The sequence below is a fragment of the Pongo pygmaeus genome, chromosome 1 (genome assembly GCF_028885625.2).
Source record: "Pongo pygmaeus isolate AG05252 chromosome 1, NHGRI_mPonPyg2-v2.0_pri, whole genome shotgun sequence".
Classification (NCBI taxonomy): domain Eukaryota; kingdom Metazoa; phylum Chordata; class Mammalia; order Primates; family Hominidae; genus Pongo; species Pongo pygmaeus.
The window spans coordinates 34,966,818-34,991,014 of record NC_072373.2 but is presented as its reverse complement, the minus strand read 5'-3'; the positions used below and the strand labels follow the sequence as shown (position 1 = coordinate 34,991,014).

The 24,197-nt window shown below is 42.6% G+C and overlaps 1 protein-coding gene across 5 annotated transcripts in view; it reads right to left on the bottom strand.

Moving 5' to 3' along the window:
- PTPN14 (protein tyrosine phosphatase non-receptor type 14) overlaps positions 1-24,197 on the bottom strand; it is a 206,031-nt gene that overhangs the window by 44,252 nt on the left and 137,582 nt on the right. For all 5 annotated transcript variants that reach the window (XM_063672223.1, XM_054452233.2, XM_063672224.1 and 2 more), the window contains exons 4-10: positions 23,614-23,711; positions 20,668-20,735; positions 11,377-11,447; positions 8,495-8,582; positions 4,747-4,835; positions 1,747-1,834; positions 532-614 (exon numbers count right to left, since the gene is read on the bottom strand). In XM_063672223.1, coding sequence (XP_063528293.1) covers positions 532-614; positions 1,747-1,834; positions 4,747-4,835; positions 8,495-8,582; positions 11,377-11,447; positions 20,668-20,735; positions 23,614-23,711 — 585 coding nt within the window. The remainder of the gene's footprint in view (positions 1-531; positions 615-1,746; positions 1,835-4,746; positions 4,836-8,494; positions 8,583-11,376; positions 11,448-20,667; positions 20,736-23,613; positions 23,712-24,197) is intronic.

Sequence of the window (24,197 nt, the reverse complement as noted above, 5' to 3'; positions counted from 1 at the left end):
TTTGTGACACCTATGAGTGTCTTCCACATCTTCCTCTAATTACCCTGGCCTCTCATTTACAGTCAGATGACATGACCCAGGAGCACACGCAGGGTTAGCCAACTGTGTAAGCGACACGGGGCTGAGGATGACAGGAGCGTCTTCTCTTTCAAGCTAGCTCGTCACTCTGTTACCCACTTCTGAACACACTCCGCGTCTGACACGAAGGGGCACCCTGGCAAATTGGGAACTGCTCCGCTTCTCCAAACTCCTAGCAGAGGGTTGGAAAGGCGCTAATGTGGGCCAACCCATCCAGGCAGCCAAGCATTCACAGTCAATTTGTGAATTATTCTCTCGCTGGGCATATGCACGACACTAGACAGTCTTCATCATTAAAGTTTTCATTCCTGCCCTGGCTTTAGCTTACTTCATTAGCTTCTACAAGGAACAAGGAAAAACAGTTAATAGGAAAAGAGATCTACAGCACCCCAAAAGGACATTGATTTAATCTGACAAAGCCATCCAGTCGGGGGGGACTAAATGTTTACTTACTCAGTGCAGATTTTGTTTTGTTTGTAAAACTTGTGTCGTGTGGCAAACAACCGAGAAATATACTTGGCATTTTCGATATCATCCTTGGAAAAGAAGAGACAGCGAAAAAAATAAACATTTGTTGAATTAGTTATACATTTCATTAAGATTCTTCTGAGAAGGGACACATCCCTTCCAACCTTCATCTCAAGCACAAAATAATACATGGGCCAGCAAAGTAAACCAACCTGCTGAATTTCAGAGCAGCTATGCCTACAAAGCCTGCCAAAGACTGGCAGAACCTGCTGTCTGCTAAGGAATCCCTATGTCCAAAGTGCTGGGGTGACACTGATGAACCGGCATGTCTTTACGTAATTCCCAACCAAGTGCTTTCAAAATAAATAACTGAATCAAGGCACAGCATAGAATAAACACCAGACTTCATTAAATTGGAGGCAGAGAGATGCCTTGGCTCTCAAGGAGGCACTCAACAGAAGGTCAGTCCCTCAGCTACTTCAGATTAAGCTAAGGCTATTATGGGAAAGAAAACTCAGGTCCTCCAGCAAAAGCAAATGGAATGCAATAGAATCAGGGGTCACTAGATGAGGGCTGTAACCAGAGTGCTGAGGAAGGCGGCACGCCAGACAATGTGATCCATCACACATAAGGCAGTTGGAGGGACCAGAGTCCTAGAGTCAAAAGTCAGCTTGGAAACCTGGTATTTTATTTTATTTTATTATTTTATTTTGTGAGACGGAGTTTAGCTCTGTTGTCCAGGCTGAGTGCAGCGGCGCGATCTCGGCTCATTGCAACCTCTGCCTCTCGGGTTCAAGCGATTCTCCTGCCTCAGCCTCCCGAGTAGCTGGGACTACAGGTGCCTGCCACCACACATGGGTAATTTTTGTATTTTTAGCAAAGATGGGGTTTCGCCACATTGGCCAGGCTGGTCTCGAACTCCTGACCTCAAGTGATCCACCGGCCTCAGCCTCCCAAAGTGCTGGGATTACAGGCATGAGCCACTGCGTCTGGCCGGAAACCTGGTATTTTAAACATGAGTATTTAATCACCACTATCCTGGAATGAGTAATGATAGCATTGAGCAAGTATTAGAAAGCATCTCTTCAAGAGAGTATTTATTATTTCAAGATAGGGAGAGCAAGGAAAGGACATTAGGAGTTGAAAAGTCCAAAACCGGTGTCTTGTCAGACCCTGCCTCTGTTTGTCTGTTTTGCTTACCGTGTGAAAGAGGGCAGTCTCTTCTTTGTTGATGAGCTCCACTAGAATGGTCGACTTGTTATGAGTGATATTCCCCATGTCATTCCACCTGGTCAAAAGAAATGTCACTGTGTTTACCCAAAGATGTTCCAGGCATTTATGATACAGCAGAGGAGGGCTGTTTGCTGCTATCGAGTCTCATTTTACAAACTATGATTTAACTATTTTTTAAGTGAAATGTTCTTTCAAAAGAGAAAAGAAAATGCAACACATATCCATTCAAATCGCTAAAAATTCTATGTAAAATTTGTCTAGACATCGCTATCTATAAACTATAGTTTTCTTTGTGACTAGCAATGAGGAAAATCTGCAAGGGACTTTTGCTTCTCCCTCTCCCATTTTCTCACATTTCCAAAGTGACAAAACATTTCCCATGCTCACCACTTTGTAATGACGGAGCAGCACGTATTATTAAAAAGTCGTGTGTTTCCAGGAACCTAAACAGAAGAATCCACATATTCTGTATTGCAATATGCACTACAGATTCATGATGCCACTAAGAAAAAATGCCTGTTGAAGCAGGAATGACAAGAGAGAGCTTTCAGGCTATAGAATAAACTTTTTGACTTTTGGACTTAGTGTCAGCTCCATATGCCTGCCGGTAAGTATAAATCAATTGACTCTTTAATGTGCCTACACTTTGGGACCCAACACACACACACACACACACACACACACACACACACACAAACATACACACACACCAACACACACACAAGGAGATATACCAAAATAAGCACCAGATGAGGAAAGATAAGCTACTGCTTCCCATCCTACTTGGAACCAATTTCTAACCATCTTTTACCCTTCACCTGGTGCCCCAACCTATAATTCCCTGCCACCGCTTTGTCACTGATATGATGCATCTGCTCATTAATACTTCTACCATCCTCTGTTTGGATAATAATTTTCAGACTCAACTCTGGGAGTCACCTTCTCTAGGAATCCCTTCATCATATCCCCCTACCCACACATGAGGAGAAGAGCCCACTACAGTCCCCTACCGGTCACCACATTGCATTATAATTTTTACTTCTGTGACGAGATCTCTAATGAGACCAAGTAGACCACAGGCTCCATACTGGGAGCAGGGATTCTGCCTTCTTCATTTCTGTGTTCCAAGCACTGAATCGAGTACCTGGCACAGATCACTCAATAAATGTTTGCTAGAAGAATAAAAAGCAATAATATTGCCTCTCCACTGTATAGAGTCCGATTCTTACATCAGCTCTTTATGGCAGCTATTTTTGCTCCCACTTTAAAAATGCGGCAATATAGACACAAATAAGTACCTGACTTAGCACGTTTACTCTCTGTGTCAAGGATGGATGAGTTCTTTACCTGGGGTTTCCAGCCTTTCCTCCAGTCATCATTCCCTTATACCAGTACTAAATGTTTTTAGATACCTCTGCTGGGGCAATACTCTCTAATAGTGCTGCACCCAGCTTGCTTCGCAACCTACAGTTCTATCAGATTACATCTACGTGGATTCATAGCTACATGCTCCTTAGTGAAGGTCTCTAGAGATAAGAGATATTTGGTTTCCTCTGGCTTCATTCTTTCAAATCAACTGCTGAAATCCTAGATATACTCAGAGCCCCACCACATGACTTCATCTAGTGGTATAATTAACATGACACTACAGTAGATGTGAATTCTCATCTTGTAGTGGTTTCAAGATAAATGAAAAGGTCTGGAAGCAGTTTCTAACCAGACTAAGCAAAACCTGTGAGTGGCTTATGCTCATGAAATTTCCAAATTGCAATTTTCTTCTATTTCACTTCAATAGCTGATGTGCAAGACTTGTTTACTTCTCTGCTGTGCTGTAGGTTCAAACAGAAACTGAAACATTGATTTAACTATGAAGAACTGGTAGAACACAATGCCTGGATAGCTTTGAATGGGTATAAAAATTTATAGTTACAACTCTGCACATATTTACATATTTTCCTCAATTAATTTATACTTTGTGGCAGATATATGGAGCTGACACTAAGTCCAAAAGTCAAAAAGTTTATTCTATAGCCCGAAAGATCTCTCTTGTCACTCCTGCTTCAATAATGTCTCTATTCAGAGAGCAAGATAATATCATAAAAACAACGACAGACTGGGGATCTAGGAAAATAAAAGCCTACCAGGAAGCTTTTGGTTAGAAAACTGTCTCAAAATGACCTACTGTAGTTACTGATCCAGAGAGTACATGGCCAGTTAAGAGTCACTTCCAGAAGGTGGGCTATGCTTGCCTCCAAGAGCCGTCTTTGATAGTGTGCCCTGGATACACAGATCCACCTAACAGACACACATACAAGAAAGCTGTTCTTCCAATCATGGGCCATGTTGCCCTTGTAAATGAAAGCTAGAACACAGTTTTTCAGATCGCTGGCATATGATAAAATCTATGGGCACCAATACAAAGCAAGCATACTGACGTGAAATGCAGGGGGGAGACGGCTGCATCTCTACACTGGTGCCATTCCTGATAAATGGAAAAGAGGACTGAAGTGTCAAAATAATGAAAAGTACCAAAGCCCCCTAATTCATCATAATAAATAGATTGCTTTTTCAAAACACATTTTTAAAACTAATCACCTTTTGTTCACATAAAAATCAGTTTGCACTCTTGTGGCACAGGTGGTTCAGAACAATGGAAAGAAGTGTTCAGATGTAATGACTGACTGGAGAGCCAGTTTTCAACCAGACTCACGAAGTTTAGTTTCACGCTTCTAACTCAATAGGGTTCAACAATGTAGTTCCTGGAATCAGGTGGGATGGGTTTCTACAACAAGTGAGATGAATTTAACTGCTTAAATCCTGCAGAGGGCTCACCTTATATGAGCTGAGAGAAGTCAAACCTTATCCACAGTTTGGCTCTTAACTCATTTGGATGTTAATGTAACATTAACATTATAGTTCCTCAAGGTGAAAAAGAAAAAAGAAAAACAAACAAACAAATAAGACTACCTGTATATTACTGCTTGTCTTCCAATTCTGTTCCTCACGAAAATCCCCATAAAGAAAATGCCAAGGTGTACACAGTTTCCATGATTGTCCTGGGTAAGACCAACAAAAGATACTTGTGATGACCCATGTTCACTGCAACATTATTCACAATAGCTAAGATATGGAATCAACCTGAGCGTCCATCCACAGATGCATGGATAAAGAAAACGTGGTACATGTGTACAAGGGAGTACCATTCAGCCTTAAAACAGAACAAAATTGGCATTTGCCACAATACAGATGGAACTGGAGAACACAATGCTAAATGAAATAAGCCAGGTACAGAAAGACAAATAACACATGTTCTCACTTATACATGGAATCTAAAAAACTGAACTCATAGAAGGATAGAGTATAATGGTGGTTACCAGAGGCTGGAGAATGGGAGGAATGGGGAGACGATGGTCAAAGGAAATCAAGCCTTGTTAGACAGGAAGACTAAGTTCAAGATATCATTGTGACCATAGCACAGTTAGTAACAATATATTGGTGTTTGTTGTTGTTTGTTTGTTTTGAAACAAGGTCTCACTGTTGCCCAGGGTGGAGAGCAGTGGCATGATTTTGGCTCACTGCAGCCTTGACCTCCTGGGCTCAGACAATCCTCCTACCTTAGTCTCCCAAGTAGCTAGGACTACAAGCATGCACCACCATGCCCCGCTAATTTTTTTTTTTTTTCCAGACAGGGTCTTGCTATGCTGCCCAGGCTAGTGATCCTCCATCCTCGGCCTCCCATAGTGTTGGGATTACAGGTGTGAGCCACTGTGCCCAGCGACAATGTATTGTATTCTTGAAATCACTAAAAGAGAAAATTTTTTTTGAGACGTAGTCTCACTCTGTCGCCAGGCTGGGGTGCAGTGGCGTGATCCCGGCTAACTGCAACCTCCACCTCCCAGCAGGTTCAAGCGATTCTCCTGCCTCAGCCTCCTGAGTGGCTGGGACTACAGGTGCATGCCACCACGCCTGGCTAATTTTTGTATTTTTAGTAGAGACAGAGTTTCACCATGTTGGCCAGGATGGTCTCGACCTCTTGACCGCATGATCCACCCGCCTCGGACTCCCAAAGTGCTGGGATTACAGGCGTGAGCCACCGTGCCCGGCCTAAAGGAGTAAATTTTAAGTGTTCTAACCACAAAGAAGTATGTGAGGTAACGCATATGTTAACTGGTTTGATTTAGCCACTCCACAATATACACATATTTCTAAACCCACAGGTATCACATCCCATTTCTCACCCATGAGTAGAATAAATTATAGATGACATCATAGCAATAAGGTGACCAGATGTGTCGGCAGAGTCAGGTCCTACAGGAACTCACCCACCACACATCCTAGTGGACTATATATAGAGAGAGATAGATTTTTTTTTTCCTTTTTTCTCAATTTGTCACAACACATGTCCAGTTTAAGAGAGAAGCTCTGGATTTTCTCAGATTCATTGGCATTTGGATTTTCTCTTTCATGAACATCTATTGATGTCTTTTATTTTTTAACCTTACCAAAGTTTTTGTTTTTTAAATCGTTATACATGCAATAATTTGAAGAGTTGAATATTCTTCAGGGCTTGTTTAAAGGAAGCCAAGAGGAGACCTGGCCCTAGCACTTCCTCTGCCCAGAGGCCAAAACTTTCACCTCTTAAAGCTCTCGATGTGTCTCTTTGTAGCTACCATCTCTGGCCCTTTCAGTGCAGAAACTCCCATTCCTCAGTGCAGGGATATTTTCTCGAATAATTACCTTTTGTTTCCCTTGTTCACACTTTTTAGAACTCCCATTATTCAAATACTGGACATCCAGGACAGGTCCTCTAATTCTTTTATCTCCCGTCCCCAACTTACCATTACTTTGTTTTTTGGTGAGACTTTCTCAGTTTTATCTTCTAACCTGTCTATTAAGTTGTACACTTCTGATACCATATTTTAAATTTCAGAGTTCATTTTTGTTTTCTAGATGCATCTAAGTACCTTATTCCTTCAAGGAGGCAAAATTAAAAAAAATATACATCCTGAGGCTCACTGGATAGTATTTTGAGCAGGGGGTTCTTCTTCCTGTACAACATCTGCATCTGCCAGTCCACTGCTGCTCTTCTACTCTTGAAAATTTTTGAGGAACCACTCATGGAAAAGTCCATGCTAAATTCAAGTATTTTTCCTAGGATATATCATGACATGCTTTTTATTTTGTCAATAAGAACCTGTACCAATCAAAAGAGACTCCAGTCCTACTCACAGTCTTTCCCTGCATATTTTCTTGTCTGCTTTTTCACTTATTGCAGAGCTGACCACATCACCACCCCTACTGATACTGTTGCTCCCACCTTCATCCTTGGGTCACCAGGAATCATGCGGTCTACAGGTGGTCACCTTAGATATGCACACATATGTGGGGGGAAAGAGAGGAAAAAGAGGCAGTCCAGCTCAGTTACCCCAGCTTGGCAATGAGTCAGAAGCGCCTATCTTCCAACTCAGAGGAAGGTATTATAACCCTGTTGGTCCCACTAAAGAAAGAACATACTAGAAAGCACATCAGAACCAACCACAGCAGATTTCAACATGACCTCAACTGCCCCTGTTTCCTGCAGTCCACATTAAAAAACAACACAAGCAAATTGCCACAACAAAACCTCCAACTTCCAGGGATTGAGAAGTCAGTTTTCTAAAAGCAGAGAAAAGTTTACTCTGATTTTTCTATGGCCCAAAATATGACTATATATGGGCTGCAGAAATATAAGTGGGACGCAGATGGCTTCATAAGGCATTATTGCAAGGAAAATGGATTACAACCCTATGAAGGGCAGCTATTAGAGAAGCAAAAGAAAATTAAACAAATCTAAAAAAGAGCCATTTAGCCCTTTCTGAAAGCTGCGGCCACCCTGCTCGATTCCACTTGATGCACATGGGCAGTTCTCATTAAGGCAAATCGCAAACGTGCAACAGAGAGGGAACTGAACACTTATAAAACAGCCAGTGGAGATAGTCTGGAGTGAAATGTTTGTGCTGAAATTGCACGCATCTCCCAAATGCTGAAATGTGCCAGTTGCTTTAGGTTTCTGATAAATCTCCATTTTTTGTAAAGTTGGTCAACAGAGAGCGGAAAATGAGTTTGGATGATGGGCTCAGCTCTATAAATGACTATGCTCCATGACCCCCCCAACCACACCCACTTCAGGAGGTGGATGTGCTGCAAAGGATGCGATGTGCTATAGCAGTTTCCTAGGCATAGTTTCCATAAAACACCAAAGGGGTTGGGAACCCACAATGGAGGGCCCTATAAAGCTGGAGAAATAAAGCATGATTGTATACAAGAAACGTTTCATTCTACCTCACAAATGATTATCCCTGTGTTGGCTCAATGAAGAGAAAAAGAGAATAAGAAAACTACTGACTAGAGTCTTCGTTAATGTTACACATGACATTGGCTACTTGTCCTGTTATAAGGCTGGATATCAGCCTTGATACCTCCAAGGTGCCGGATTGGCTGATGCTTGGTACTCACTTAGATGGACTGTCTTATTCTGCTGAGGACCATGGCAAACTTCAAAATGTCTTGGTTAAGAAAAAGCATTTGTTTATCTATAATAAATTGGACTTGTCAACTAATGCTGCACAGCAAAAAGAAGGCCAAGCCATTCTGGCCCACTGCTATCAACACTGATTTTCCAAATGCCAGTACCGGTCTGAGAAGGTTAAAGCCAGCATAGGGCACAGCATATTACCTTTACAGGGAAGATTTCCTGTCCAAATCCATCCAAACGTTCAACTTCATTGATGTACATCAGTTCAGCTTCTGCTGGCAGGATTCCACTAAAATCAAAATAGCATCGAAGGAAGAAATGGTTAAGGGCAGCCAGTGGAAGATCCCACTCTCCTGATGGCAAATTCCAGAGCTGTGGTTTAGCTCTAGTTTCTGGGAAGAGCAATCATTACCCAACTGTGAGGGTAGGGTGCATTACTAAGTAATTCATTAACATCTTTCCCAGTAGCCTTTTACTCAACAGAGAATAATAAGAGGAAGGTAAAGTATTTAATTAAGAGCCACAGCCCTAAAAACATGAAATCATTATTCCAGACATCCCTTCGAATATGTTGCCTACTTTAAAAAGAAGTTATTTTTCTCCCATCTGGGAGAAATCTTCATTATTAAAAAAAAAAAAGAAAGAAAAAAAAAGGAAAAAGTTTATCATGAGGATAATATTTTGGGAGTCAAATGGCCATGGCTCATGCCTATAATCCCAGCACTTTGGGAGGCCGAGGAAAGCGGATCACTTGAGGTCAGGCAATCGAGATCAGCCTGGCCCATATGGTGAAACCCCGTCTCCACTAAAAATACAAAAATTAGCTGGGTGTGGCGGTGCATGTGCCTGTAATCCCAGCTGCTCGAGAGTCTGAGGCAGAAGAATTGCTTGAACCCTGGAGGTGGAGGTTGCAGTGGACGGAGATCGCACCACTGCACTCCAGTCTGGTTGACAGAGGGAGACTCTGTCAAAAAAAAAAACCAAAAAAAAAAAATAAACAAACAAACAAAAAAAAGCCATGATGAGAGAACTTAGAATCACTGTATAGGCCTTGATATCAAACTCTTGGTGCTTCCCTGAATTAAAGCTTTTCTCTTTTTCTTTCCTTCACCTGCCTGCCACCCAACACAGCACTTCAGGTCTTCACTCTCTCAGCACAGGCTGCCTCAGGCTTCCCAGATTCTCGAGGGAAGGGAGGGAGGAAGGGAGGGAGGGAGGGAGGGAGGGAAGGAGGAAGGGAGGGAAGGAAGGGAGGAAGGGAGGGAAGGAAGGGAGGAAGGGAGGGAAGGAAGGGAGGAAGGGAGGGAGGGAAGGGAGGGAGGGAGGGAAGGGAGGGAGGGAGGGAGGGAGGGAGGGAAGGGAGGGAGGGAGGGAAGGAAGGGAGGGAGGGAGGGAAGGAAGGGAGGGAGGGAGGGAAGGGAGGGAGGGAGGGAGGGAGGGAAGGGAGGGAGGGAGGGAGAGAAGGGAGGGAGGGAGGGAGGGAGGGAAGGAAGGGAGGAAGGGAGGAAGGGAGGGAGGGAGGGAGGAAGGGAGGAAGGGAGGGAAGGGAGGGAGGGAGGGAGGGAAGGAAGGGAGGGAGGGAGGGAAGGAAGGGAGGGAGGGAGGGAAGGGAGGGAGGAAGGGAGGAAGGGAGGGAAGGGAGGGAGGGAGGGAAGGAAGGGAGGGAGGGAGGGAGGGAGGGAGGGAAGGAAGGGAGGGAGGGAGGGAGGGAGGGAAGGAAGGGAGGGAGGGAGGGAAGGAAGGGAGGAAGGGAGGGAGGGACGGAGGGAGGGAAGGGAGGGAGGGAGGGAGGGAAGGAAGGGAGGAAGGGAGGAAGGGAGGAAGGGAGGGAAGGGAGGGAGGGAGGGAAGGAAGGGAGGGAGGGAGGGAGGGAGGGAAGGGAGGGAGGGAGGGAGGGAGGGAGGGAAGGAAGGGAGGGAGGGAAGGGAGGGAAGGGAGGGAGGGAGGGAGGGAGGGAAGGAAGGGAGGGAGGGAGGGAGGGAGGGAAGGAAGGGAGGGAGGGAGGGAGGGAGGGAGGGAGGGAGGGAGGGAAGGAAGGGAGGAAGGGAGGGAGGGAGGGAAGGGAGAGAGGGAGGGAGGGAAGGGAGGGAAGGAAGGGAGGGAGGGAGGGAAGGAAGGGAGGGAGGGAGGGAAGGAAGGGAGGGAGGGAGGGAGGGAGGGAGGGAAGGAAGGAAGGGAGGGAGGGAGGGAGGGAAGGAAGGAAGGGAGGAAGGGAGGGAGGGAGGGAAGGAAGGAAGGGAGGAAGGGAGGGAGGGAGGGAAGGAAGGAAGGGAGGAAGGGAGGGAGGGAGGGAAGGAAGGAAGGGAGGAAGGGAGGAAAGGAGGAAGGAAAGGAGGAAGGGAGGAAGGGAGGGAGGGAGGGAGGGAGGGAGGGAAGGAAGGAAGGGAGGGAGGGAGGGAGGGAAGGAAGGGAGGGAGGGAGGGAGGGAGGGAGGGAAGGAAGGAAGGAAGGGAGGAAGGGAAGGAAGGGAGGAAAGGAGGAAGGAAAGGAGGAAGGGAGGAAGGGAGGAAAGGAGGAAGGAAAGGAGGAAGGGAAGGAGGGAGGGAGGGAAGGAAGGGAGGGAAGGAGGGAAGGAAGGAAGGGAGGAAGGGAGGAAAGGAGGAAGGAAAGGAGGAAGGGAGGGAGGGAGGGAGGGAAGGAAGGAAGGGAGGAAGGGAGGGAGGGAAGGAAGGAAGGGAGGAAGGGAGGAAAGGAGGAAGGAAAGGAGGAAGGGAGGGAGGGAGGGAGGGAGGGAAGGGAGGGAGGGAGGGAGGGAAGGAAGGAAGGGAGGAAGGGAGGGAGGGAGGGAAGGAAGGGAGGGAGGGAGGGAAGGAAGGGAGGGAGGGAAGGAAGGGAGGAAGGGAGGAAAGGAGGAAGGAAAGGAGGAAGGGAGGGAGGGAGGGAGGGAAGGAAGGAACGGAGCACAGTTTTCAAGTCGACATTCACCTTTGCAGAACAGAAGTACAGAGCTGAGTCACGTGGTGGAATAAATACAAGTGTGTTGGCTCAAGCCCAGAGTTGCTGATAGGGAGATGGATACCTCCTGCCCCATGGGCAGTAAACATCTGTTGTGCAGGCAGCCCCTTAGCCTCTGCCTGCCTTACCTGTGGGCTTTGTGTTCTTGGGCTACCTTCTGGGTCAGCTCCTCCAGAACAGCCTCTTCCAGGGCCAAATCCTATAAGAATAGAAAGTGCTTAAGGTCACACGAGGGTGTGGGCATTTGCTATTTTGCTTGCAAATCTTAAAGCTCCCTTCCTCAGATGTTCCTGATTAGTCACATTTCCTCAATATCTCCTTTACTGCTGTAGAATTAAAGGTTGTAATTTTTAGAACTGAGTTATGATTTCTACTGTTATAACATGGCTCTCCATTATAACAGGTTATTTCCAGGTATATTTTGGGTTGCTGCGTAAGTTCTGTGGTGCCAGGGAATAGCTCTTTTCATTCATTCTTCCCTATCTGCCTGCCTCTCAGATGTATGTTTATAAAAAATGCTTTGCATGTGCTTACATATTTCTAATGATCGGGGTATAAGCCAGTGAGTTTCCAGGCCATCATCCCTTCAAAAGTTGAGCCTAGGAAGGGACTGTGCCAGGCCTTTCTGTATACCAGGAAACGAATTCAAAACTACTGAAGGCAGAGTAGGCTCATTCTGATATTACTTGATGGCCACAGGGGCAGAGGAAGCCATGATGGCTAAAACATCTCCAGAGAGCTCTGTAAGGCAACAGGTGTGTAGCTGACTAGTCAGCCTCTCTACCAGCTGAACCCCAGGCCCCTGGAACCCGTGACATGCTGACTACTGTGGGCTCAGAAGAACCAATTACACATATTTTTTCCCAACTCCCCTTCCATAACACCACGGTGGGAGGATTTACATCATGGAAATGGACTTGCTAAATGCTGGCCAGGGAAGCACTGCTTAGGACGGTGAGACAGAATCAAGAGGAATAATCCAAAATGGGGAGACCAAAGCAATACTTTCTGGAGAATTTGATAGAGGTAGAAATTCTAGAGTTTGTCTCATGCCTGTGGTGGCCTGGAGCTCAAGCCCCAAGCCAGTCGCCTCTAGCTTTCCCGGGCAGCAGATCCCACGCATTCCAGGCCAGTAAGCACCAAGAAGGGCACAGATGGGCACCATTTTTCTGTGAGATCCAGAGGGGATGTCAGAAGGAACTCTGAGCTACACCCTGATGCTTACCTGAAGCTCCTCCTACTAGGATGGGAGGTAGGGACTGATGTTTTGGCAGAAATGATACCAAATGCCCCATTCCCTTGATTCTAAAATACCATTTATATAAAGACTCATCTCCAACTTAACTTTTCATGGATGAAAACACTACCCCTAAAAATGTACACCTCAAAACTGTGAAACACATCCCATCTCAAATCATTAAAATGTGAAAAATCAATATATTTTAACACTGGAAAGCAAAGACATAATTATATGCTAAAAATTCTATAGCTCTGCACGTCCTGCTAATTCTAGAGTTCACGAGAAACTTTAGAGCAGACAGGGAATTATGACAGCTCTTACTTTTCACGTAACCGATTAATTTGCGGTTTCCTGTTTAGCCATCCATTGAAATGACTCAAGTCCATGACAGGAAATAAGCTCAACATTTTTAGTTTCATGTTGTGGAGTACCAAAGATATCATAAGGCTTAGAAAGTTAGCTATGTATGTGCATCTAGGTATTGAGTAAAAACCCCATTAATTTTGAAAAGCTAATGAAGGGCATGTGGCAACAGAATATAAAATAAAGTGAAGATCAAAAAGTGTTCCATTAAATCTCCATTTCCTACTTTTAAAAAAGAAGCCCAAAGGTACCCCCTCTGCTATTGTTCTCAACTTAACCGCCTCCATCTGCACCTGGGGCCTCCCTGAGGTATGTGCCCCGCCAGGGAGAGGGCAAGCATGGCCCTGTGGGAATGAAAAATGGCAGAATGCATGCCTGTACACAGCCACACACCTGTGGAGCGCCCTGTGTACTTGACTTTGTTCTTTTCTCTGCTGAAGAAATGCCATTTAACAAATGCAGTTACTTTATAAGATCAAACACAGCCATTCATCCTATCTTCCCTCCCCCACCAAAGGAATGCATTCTCTTTGAAAGCTCCAGTGGAACCAAGGAGAAAGTTTACACCCTTCTAAGACTACCCCCGGCCTACTCAGCAAGGTCAACACCTGGGCCTGGCATGCAGACCATTCTTCAATGTGACTCAGCTTCCCCTTCCAGACCTCCTTGCCCAAGAGGTCAAGCCCCAGGCTGACACCTCTTCTAACACACACGGCTTTTACATTTCCATTCTCCCTCTGGGAGAACCATCCCATCACATCATGCAGTGTGAAATGCCACATCATCCTTACGTCCTGTCTCAGCTACCACTTCCCTCAATAGGGCTCTCCTCTCTCCCCAGCTGGACATAAGCATTTTCGCCTTTTGACCTACCTCTTCCCCTTGTGCGTGTCTCTTCTCGTATTCTGCCTACTGCATTTCTTACACAGTTATGTGTATACTCGTCTTATCCTTGATCCTTGTCTCCCACCCTCTATGAGAGTACAGGCTCCTCAAGGGCAGCAATTCTTCTTCGTATCACTTAAGGGACCTATCATAGGGCTTTTGTGCAATGACAGCTCATAAGGGCTAAATATATAGTAAGTGATCAATACATGCTTCTTGAACTGAACTCACTATGCGACATGTAAATTTCATATTGTCAAACAAAAGTTTAATTACACAGAGCTGATTAACAATCACTTGTACCTTCTGCCTGTGCTCTGTCTGCTCACATAACAAAATCCAAAGAAAAAAAAAGCATAGAGTGATGTTACCTGGAAAACACACTCCTCAACGGCCTTATATTTGCAAGACATAGAGACAGAATAATAGTGCTAATAACAATAATAATATGACAACTAAATAAACAGTTATTGAGAATTTACCGTGTGGCAACTTGTATTATGTATTTCATACTAGGTATTTCACATGTATTATGTCTTTTAATGCTCACAACGAAATTAGGCTTGTTATTCCCATTTTTAGATGAGAAAACTGAGGGTTGGAGAGGTTAAATAACTTGCCCAAAGTCATATAGCCAATAAGGGGCACAGCTGGGATAGGGTCACAGCACTGCCTAGCAAAGGTGCCATGAACTTGCCAACCACAGGTCACAGTGCACCCAGGATACAATGGGGCAGGGGCAGCGGCTGAAAGTGGACAGCTGATAACTAAAGCCTAGGAATATTCACAACTCAGATAAGGCTTCTGCCACATCATCTTCAGCATCCAACAGGACTTTTTGGGATGACGAAAGTGTTCCATATCTGAGCTTTCCAATACAGTAGCCTCTAGACACATGCGGCTATGGTGCACTAAAAATGTAGCTAAGGCCGTTGCAGTGGCTCAGCCTGTAATACCGGCACTTGGGGAGGCCAAGGAGGGCAGCTCACTTGAGGCCAGGAGTTTGAGACCAGCCTAGCCAACATGGTGAAATCCCATCTCTACTAAAAATACAAAAATTAGCCAGGCATGGTGGCACGTGCCAGTTGTCACAGGAGGGACTTAGGCTGAGGCAGGAGAATCGCTTGAACCCAGGAGGCGGAGATTGCAGTGAGCTGAGATTGCGCCACTGCACTCCAGCCTGGGTGACAGAGCGAGATTGTCTAAAAAAAAAAAAAAAAGTAGCCAATGCAATCTAGCAACTAAATTTTTAATTTTATTTAACTTGCATTAATTTAAATTTGAATGTAAATATCCACATACGGTTAGCGGCTACCACCCTGAAGAGAGCCATTTTAGATCCAAGAATAACAATGTCAATATTTGTCTGTCCAATGATGAGATTTATGAAGTTTATGCTGTTTACATATCTGATTTGCCTAGAGTTTAGTGGAAACAGTCTCATTCTGAAAGAGGTATGTTGCACAAAATAACTCCTTTACTACTTCATAGCACTTTAACCTGTCAGAGCATTTTACCATCTACAAACTCATAAATATCATGCTGGTAATCACCTTTGAAAACTCTGAGAAGCACCCAAACCTGGTCTCTTCCTAAAGGCAACGTAATAAAGGCCTTTAATGAGAGTAAGGCGAATAAAAAGTAGGAAATTATCAACCCTCCAATACCAACTACCCCATTTGACACAAACATGTACACACTGTAAAATTCTAAGGTTTGAGCCTCACTTTCCTCCCACCAAGCACGTTGGGAAACACCCTGACTTTTGGGATGAGCTTCTGAGACATTAGAAATGTTGACTCAAGCATACTGACATTAAGCCCTATGAAGAACTGCTCTGTTAAGTAACATGTTAATCTCTGGAGTTTCATTTAATGAGCAGAATTAATAAGGTATGAAAACAGCAGGCACAGCAGATAATACCACTGTTTACTTGGAGGGAAATAAAATAAGAATGGAGGCTGGACACAGTGGCTCACGCCTGTAATCCCAGCACTTTGGGAAGCTGAGGCGGGTGGATCACCTGAGGTTAGGAGTTCAAGACCAGCCTGGCCAACATGGTGAAACCCCGTCTCTACTAAAAAAACAAAAAATTAGCTGGGCATGGTGGTGGGCACCTGTAATCCCAGCTACTCGGGAGGCTGAGGCAGGAAGCGGAGGTTGTAGTGAGCTGAGATGGTGCCATTGCACTCCAGCCTGGCAACAAGAGTGAAACTCCGTCTCAAAAAAAAAAAAAAAAAAAAAAAAAAGAACGAATGGAGTTATTCATGAAAAGTTAGAGATGTGCAATATTCCCTAACCATTAAGACCAAGATTGGCTTTGGACCAATTTAGACTGACCTCATGCACTAATATGGATAATTCTAGACTTACCTATCCTAGTCTCTCAAAACCTAAAACCTTTGTCACCAGACACTCTACTTTCTCCCATACGCCATCACTGATAAGTTGACAGATTTTACCTGTTTTACTTCAAAATATCCCTTGCTTTGCTTTCTTGTTTTTCTTTCACTAACACCTAAATTATATCCTTTGCCCAGAATACAACAGATTCCCAGCTGACCAGCTCGAATCCAGCAGTTCTCAAAGTGTGGGGTCTGCAGAACTCGAAGGAGCCCATGCATTCTAACTCCTCAGAAGTTTCCAGTCTCACCTGCCACAACTCCCCTCCAGTAGCTACAGTCAAACCAGCCAGTGGATGCTTTCTGAACACCCAGGCCACACTGCCTCTGCTCCTTCTCTGTCTAAATCATTCCTTGCTCCCTATCTCTTTGCCTAATAGCTCACATGCCATTAGTCTTTCAGCCTTCCCTAATCCCCCAAGGGCATGTGACCTCTCCCCATATAAAATTTTGATCACACTTTATCACGCTTGGCTTTTTATTCTGATTTTGCAAACTTCCTATTTAACCAACCACTCTGTAGTATCCTTGAAAACAAGAACCATTTCTTATATAATTTCATCCCCTGGGTGTTAGTCTCCCAGGTCAGTGCTTGGGGTGAAAGAGTTGACCGAAAAAATAAGTAGTGAATGATCATGATTTCTGAAACCAGAGCCAGAATGTTGATTGGTTATAGCTGTTCCCTAAAAATGACTTTCAAAAAATTTTAATCCCTCCTCATTAACACTCTTCTCTTTTACTCTGAAGCTACCCACCAACAAACCAACCAACCAACCAACAAAAATTTCCCAGGGGTTAAAACCTAGTCTTATCTTTACTTCAACCCAGGAATGGGCATTTTACTTTATTGATTCATTCTAAAATGTTTGTGAGCACAGGCTGTGTGCCAGATGAAAGTGAACAAGACAGGGTCCCTGTTTAAAGACCACAGAACTGACCATCTAGCTGACAATAATAAATACATACATATGTACATACATAAGAATGAATAACGCCAGATACAGAACTACACATAGGAAAACTGGTTTAACAGGAAGGATGGTGAGGGTGTATGAGACAGGTGGTCAAGGAAAGGAAGAACTCTCTGGGAGGTAATATTTGAATTGCGACCTCAATGTCATAAAGATCTGGAGCAGGGCATTCCAGGCAGAGGAAACCCACCTACAAAGGCTCTGGGGTAAGAAGCAGCTCAGTACGTTCAGAAAAAAAAAGAGCCAGCGTGCCAGAGGGTAGAGAGTAAATGAGAGAGAGGGAAGCAAAGCAGGGAAATGACTTTTTTGTTAAAACAAAACAAACCTTTAATTCTATTGACAAATAATAATTGCATCTATTTATGGTACAATGTGATGTTGTGACACATGTATATATTGTGGAATTGGCAAGTTAGTCTAATTAACATATCCATCATCTCTTATAATTATCATTTCTTTGTGGTGGGAACATTTAAAATCTACTCTTTTAGCAATTTTGTAATACACATTATTATCAACGATAGTCACCTTGCTGTGCAACAGATCACCAGAATTTATTCCTGACTTTGTACCCTTCGATCAACATTTCCTCCTTCCACCCAACACTCAGCTTTGGTAACCACCATTCCACTCTCTACATCTGTAAGTTCAACTTCTTTTGATTCCACATGCAAGTGGGCAGTATTTGTCTTTCTGTGCCTGATTTTTCACTTAGCATAACGTGCTCTACATTCATCCATCTTACGGCAAATGACAAAATTCTGTTCTAAGGCCAAATAGTATTCCATTGTGTGTATACACCATTTTTACCCATTGATCTGCTGGTGAGAACTTAGGTTGTTTCCATATCTTGGCAATCATGAATAATGTGGCAATGATCATGGGAGTGTAGACATCTCTTTGACATACCATTTCATTTTCTTTAGATATATACCCAGAAGTGAGACTGCTGGATTATATGGTAGTTCTATTTTTAATTTTTCAAGGAACCTCTAAACTGTTTTCCAAAATGGCTGGAAGTTATACCTCCTTTAGGCCTCATGCTCAATAACACTTGTTATCTTTTACTCCTCATGCTCAATACTCAAGACTTTACTCCTCACGCTCAATACTCCTCATGCTCAGTAAGACTTTACTCCTCATACTCAGTACCACTTGTTATTGTTCATCTTTCTGATAACAGCCAATGTAACAGGTGTGAGGTGGTATTTCATTGTGGTTTTAATTTGCATTTCCCTGATGATTAGTGATGCTGGGCATTTTTCATATGTCTGTTGGCCTTCTGTATATTTCTTTTGAGAAACGTCTATTCAGGTCCCGTGACCATTTTTTTAATAGGGCTATTTGTTTTCTTGTTGAGTAGTTTGAGTTCCTTATATATTTTGAGCCCCTTATCTGATGTATAATTTGCAAATATTTTCTTTCAATGTGTGGGTTGTCTCTTTATCTCTGTTGTTTCCTTGTTGTACAGAAGCTTTTTAGTTTGATGCAATCTCATTTATTTATTTTTACTTTTGTTGCCTATGTTTTTGGGGTCATATGCAAGAAATCGCTGCCCAGACCAACGTCATGTAGCTTTTCCCCCATGTTTTCTTCTAGTGTTTTATACTTTCAGGTCTTACATGTAAGTCTTTTTTTTTTTTTTTTTTTTTGAGACAAAGTCTTGCTTTGTCGCTAGGCTGGAGTGCAGTGGCACAATCTCGGCTCACTGCAACCTCCACTTCCTGGGTTCAAGTGATTCTCCTGCCTCAGCCTCCTGAGTAGCTGGGACTAGAGGCGTGCGCCACCAAGCCCAGCTAATTTTTGTATTTTTTTTATTTTTATTTTATTTTTTTATCTTTCAATTTGCATTTTCATTTATTCAAATATCATCACATTGAACGCTGTTAATTATACTCTATTGTTCAAGACATCACATTTATGTCTCTTTATAGTGGCATCAGTAGAGACACTGACAGATGATATTCAGCCTCCCTCTATTGGGGAACAAGGCGAAAACATTAACCTGATTAACCCATGTTACTTCTCTGGAATTATTAGTGAATGTTTGTTTTTCTTTTTCATGCCACCAATATTTGTTACACCTTACAGCTTATTATACATACGCATGTGTTTGAAAGCTAGGAGATTTCAATTTACTTTGTCTGGCAGCTCTTCCCTAAGTAATTTTTTTTTTTTTATTATTACTACACTTTAGGTTTTATGGTACATGTGCACAATGTGCAGGTAAGTTACATATGTATACATGTGCCATGCTGGTGCGCTGCACCCATTAACTCGTCATCTAGCATTAGGTATATCTCCCAATGCTATCCCTCCCCCCTCCCCCCTAATTTTTGTATTTTTAGTAGAGATGGGGTTTCACCATATTGTCCAGGATGGTCTCCATCTTTTGACCTTGTGATCCGGCCACCTAGGCCCCCCACAGTGCTGGAATTATGGGCGTGAGCCACCGCGCCTGGCCACATTTAAGTCTTTAATACATTTTGAATTTATTTTTGTACAAAGGGTGAGATAAGGATCCAAATTCAGTCCTCTGCACGTAGACGGCCAGTTTTCCCAGCACCAATTGCTGAAGATACTGCCCTTTCACCAGTGTGTTCTTGGCCCCTCTGTTGAAAAATCTATTGGTTTTAGATGTGTGTGATTTACTTCTGGGCATTCTATTCTTTTCCATTGGTCATTGTGTCTATTTTTTTGCTAGTCCCATATTGTTTTAATTACTACAGCTTTGAAATACAGTTTGAAATAAGGTAGTGTGGTATCTCCTCCTTAGTTCTTTTGCTCAAAATTACTTGGGCTATTTGGGGTCTTTGGTGATTCCATATGAATTTTAGGATTGTTTTCTATTTTCCTGAAGAATGATGTTGGAATTTTGATAGGGATTGCATTAATTTGTAGATTACTTTTGGCAGACATTTTAACATTATTGATTCTTCTGATCCACAAAGATGGGGTATCTTTCCATTTGTGTCATCTTAAATTTATTTCATCAATGTTTTATAGTTTCCAGCATACAGAATTTTCACCTCCTCAGTTAAATTTACTCCTAGGTATTTTTTTTTTAATGCCATTGTAAATGGGATTGTTTTCTGCCAACTCTCACTACTTCTATTAAACATAGTACTGGAAGTCCTAGCCAGAGCAATTAGGCAAGAGAAATAAAAAGCAGCCAAATGAGAAAGGAAGAAGTAAAATTGTGCTTGATGATGACATGATCTTATATGTAGAAAACCCTAAAGATTCCACAAAAAAACTGACAGAACTGAGAAACAAATTTAGTAAAGTTTCAGGTTACAAAATCAGCATAGAAAAATCAGTAGCATTTTTATACACTAATAAGAAACTATCTGAAAAAGAAATTAGGGAAGTGTCTTGAGGCAGAAGGAGGCATTTATACCTTCTCAGTGTGTTTTATAAAACTTGCCCCTACTTTATAAACCCATCGACTTTTTCCCCAGGGAACATGCATATGTAAATTCCTGAAATTTTCAAAGGAAAGAACTAAATGTCCAAAGAAGATAGAAAATTAATTAAGAAAAATGAAATTACACTTACCATAGGAAATAGCACATACTCTCTGAGGAAATCTTGAGAATCAAACTGATTATAGTCTCCAAAATCAGCTGAGAAGAAAAGAAGATGGAAGGGCAGTATTCATTATATGAAATTAAAGATGGAATAAAATAGGGCAAACTCATCACCACATTATTCTTCACATTTCATCCTATTTCTCACTACTATTAAATAAAAATAGTGCCAAGATATGTTTGACATAGTTACTTTTATCTAACAATATGGTAAATATCAGCATGTAAGCACCACTACATGAATTTTTAGAAATAATGAAGAAATTTGAAAACAATTCCTAAAGGCCATTTAAAAAAATTTAAACAAACCTATATCTATCTGTTTGTTAAATATGCATCAACTCATATCATAAGAATATCTGCCAAGAAGACTTTTTAACTCAAGGTTAATCGGGAGAACTGAAGAGCCAAACCCATCTGCATCTTTTCATATATATGCAGCTGGAAATTCCCACTGTAAATCACCCTTGGCAAGCAACCTCAAATATCTTTACACCTTCTAAATAACTTCACATGTTACAAGATGCCAAAAATTCTGTTTTCCCTGTTTTCATGTCACCGTGGTACAGTTTGAGCACATGCTAAATGAAATATATAAAGTCTTGCTTCTTATCTTGCTTGCTCTCCTAAAAACTAAACCTGCATGAAATTTTAATTTCATGTAAAATATTTAGCATCAGATAGAAATGGATCCAGGTATCTTTAAGGTAACAAGAGACATAGGATGAGAGGATACACACCCCATGCACCAATGTTGAGAAGTTGCTAGAAGGTAAAAAATAAACGTCAACCTACAAACTCAGCATGTAACAAATTACCAATTAGGTGCAGCATTCAAGAATAGCAAACATCACTCGCTCTGCCTATTTCCAAGTTCAATAATTGATTATCACATTCCACCACAACTTATATTTCTGTTAATGTATCTTTCAAAAAACGCAATAAGTGTTCTCAAAAAAAAGTTATTTGAAAAGGATTAGTTAGAGGAGGTTTCATCAGACTGAACAGCTAGCTTCAAGGACCCAACAAAAAGGGAATCCGGAGTAAGTTCACCAAATTCCTCAAGGATCCTCCAATATCCAGGATGCCCACAATAAGCCTAATGATTGAGTAGTGACAGGAAAGAGTACATGCAGTAAACAAAGCTTTTTATTTATTTATTTACTTTTTCAGAGACAGGGTCTTGCTTTGTCATCTGGGCTGGGGTGCAGTGAATTGATCATAGCCCACTGCAGCCTCAAACTCCTGGACTCAGGCGATCCTCCCACCTCAGTCTCCTGAGTAGCTGGGACTACAGGTGCACACCACCATGCTGGGCTAATTTTTTATTTTTACTTTTTTTCGTAGAGACAGGGTCTCGTTTTGTTGCCCAGGGTGGTCTCAAATTCTTGGTTTCAAGTAATCCTCTCGCCTTGGCCTCCCAAAGTGCTGGAATTACAGGCATGAGCCACCACATCCAGCCCAATGAAAGCTTTTTAAAAGAAGAAAGACCCAATTTGACAATGAGGGACATATTGATCTTTCCCATTATTTCAACAATGCTACCTCTGATTTCTCTATCATAACTGGCTGTTGTTTCTTCCCCTCCAGTCTTTAAGCAGACAGAGGTGATACATCAGATTTTGCCTGTTTCCACCCACAGAATTACAACAGAAGCTAACTGTATAGAAATTGTACTCCTAACAGAAATTGTTAAGTTGTTAATACTTCAGAATGAAAGAGGTCAGGAGAAGGGCTGCCTCTTCAGACACTTAGATCTGAGATGATTCAATTCAGTCCAATGTCTGGGATGGGAAGTCAGTTCCCACCTTCTAAAACAACAGTCCATGCAGGAAGAACCCAGCTGCTGGCTGGCTCACACTTGCAGAGAAGCTGGTTTTCAAGAAAATGACTAAAAGGAAAAGTTTCTTTTCAAAAACTATATTACCATCTTCTTGCTTTTTTAAAAAAATGTTTTTAATTTTTACTTTTTGAGACAGAGTCTAGCTTTGTCACCCAGGCTGGAGTGTGGTGGTGTGATCTCAGCTCACTGTAACCTCCACCTCCCAGGTTCAAGCGATTCTCGTGCTCCAGCCTCCTGAGTAGCTGGAATTACAGGTGTGCGCCACCATGCTTGGCTAATTTTTGTATTTTTATTAGAGACAAGGTTTTACCATGTTGGCCAGGCTGGTCTCGAACCCCTGACCTCCAGTGATTCACCCGCCTCGACCTCCCAAAGTGCTGGGATTACAGGCGTGAGCCACCGCGCTCGCCTAGCTTGCTTTCAATATGGCCTATCTTGCTTTCAATATAACTGAAGGCAGTTAAGCCACCACTCAATAAACCATAATGTATAAAATATACATATAAAGTCCCACACATAACAATTTAGAGAAGGCAAAAAACAGCTATGTAATATAAACCTATATAGGATGGGTTGAAAGATAAATTCAGTCCAATACACATTTGTTGTTTCATGTTACAATCATGGATTTTAAATTTACCTCTTTAACTGCATTAGAATACATTATACTATAATGTTTAAAGCTATCACACTCAAAGAAGTTGTGATAGTAACACCTTTGCAGCATCAAGCCACAGAATATGACCACATTGTGCCTTGGAATAATTCTGAGAAAATGTTCCACAAACCCTGAAATGTAGCCTTAATTAAAGGCAGAATAAAAGCTGGTATTTCCTCAAATAAAACTGTAATTATACAAGCATGAGCAGTTTGCAAACAGCTTTGAGAAATCTACCGCCCAGCCACCAAAAATCACTAACTTTGCATTTTTCACGTAAGATAACTTGAAATAAAAAGGGAGCATTACCAAGGGATCATTTAAGTAAATCTAACTTCTCACTCTGAGAGGCCGGCAACACCATGATCAAACAGAAAATGGAATTTCACATGCTGCTCATAACTATGTCTTACCTTGCACAGCTAGGCCGGCTAGCCGAATCACCTGGTCCAATGTACATCGTAATCGCCCTTCAAGCACATCTTTTTTGACTTGCAGGTAATACTGATATCTGTTCATGGGAATAGAGGAACAAACAACCTTAAAAACACATACTTGGAATATATTCCCACAACATAGATGCCTCTAGATGTAAAACCTTGTGTACGCAGCAGGACATGCCTGTGATGCTGATAAAGGTCATTTCTATAAAAGATGGAAAGTGACCTCTGCCTGTATTTATCTTTGTTTGATGTAGCAGGTGCCACATCCTGTTCATTCTGAGCTTGAGAGGATTCTCATCACATCACTTATTTGTAGGCCAGCAGGATAAACTACTGATAAGGACCAGGTCCTCATAACAGAGTCCAAGAATGAAAATACTTTTGCACACCTGGAGACCCATAACAACACGACTGCCAAAGCTACATTCAACAGTGTGCGTTCCTGAATGCATTCTAGAAACACATCACCTTTCAAACTCATAAGTTTGGTAAGGCAGATCACAAACAGGCCAAATAATTTGTAATTCCACTAAAAAATCAAATACAGTTTTCAC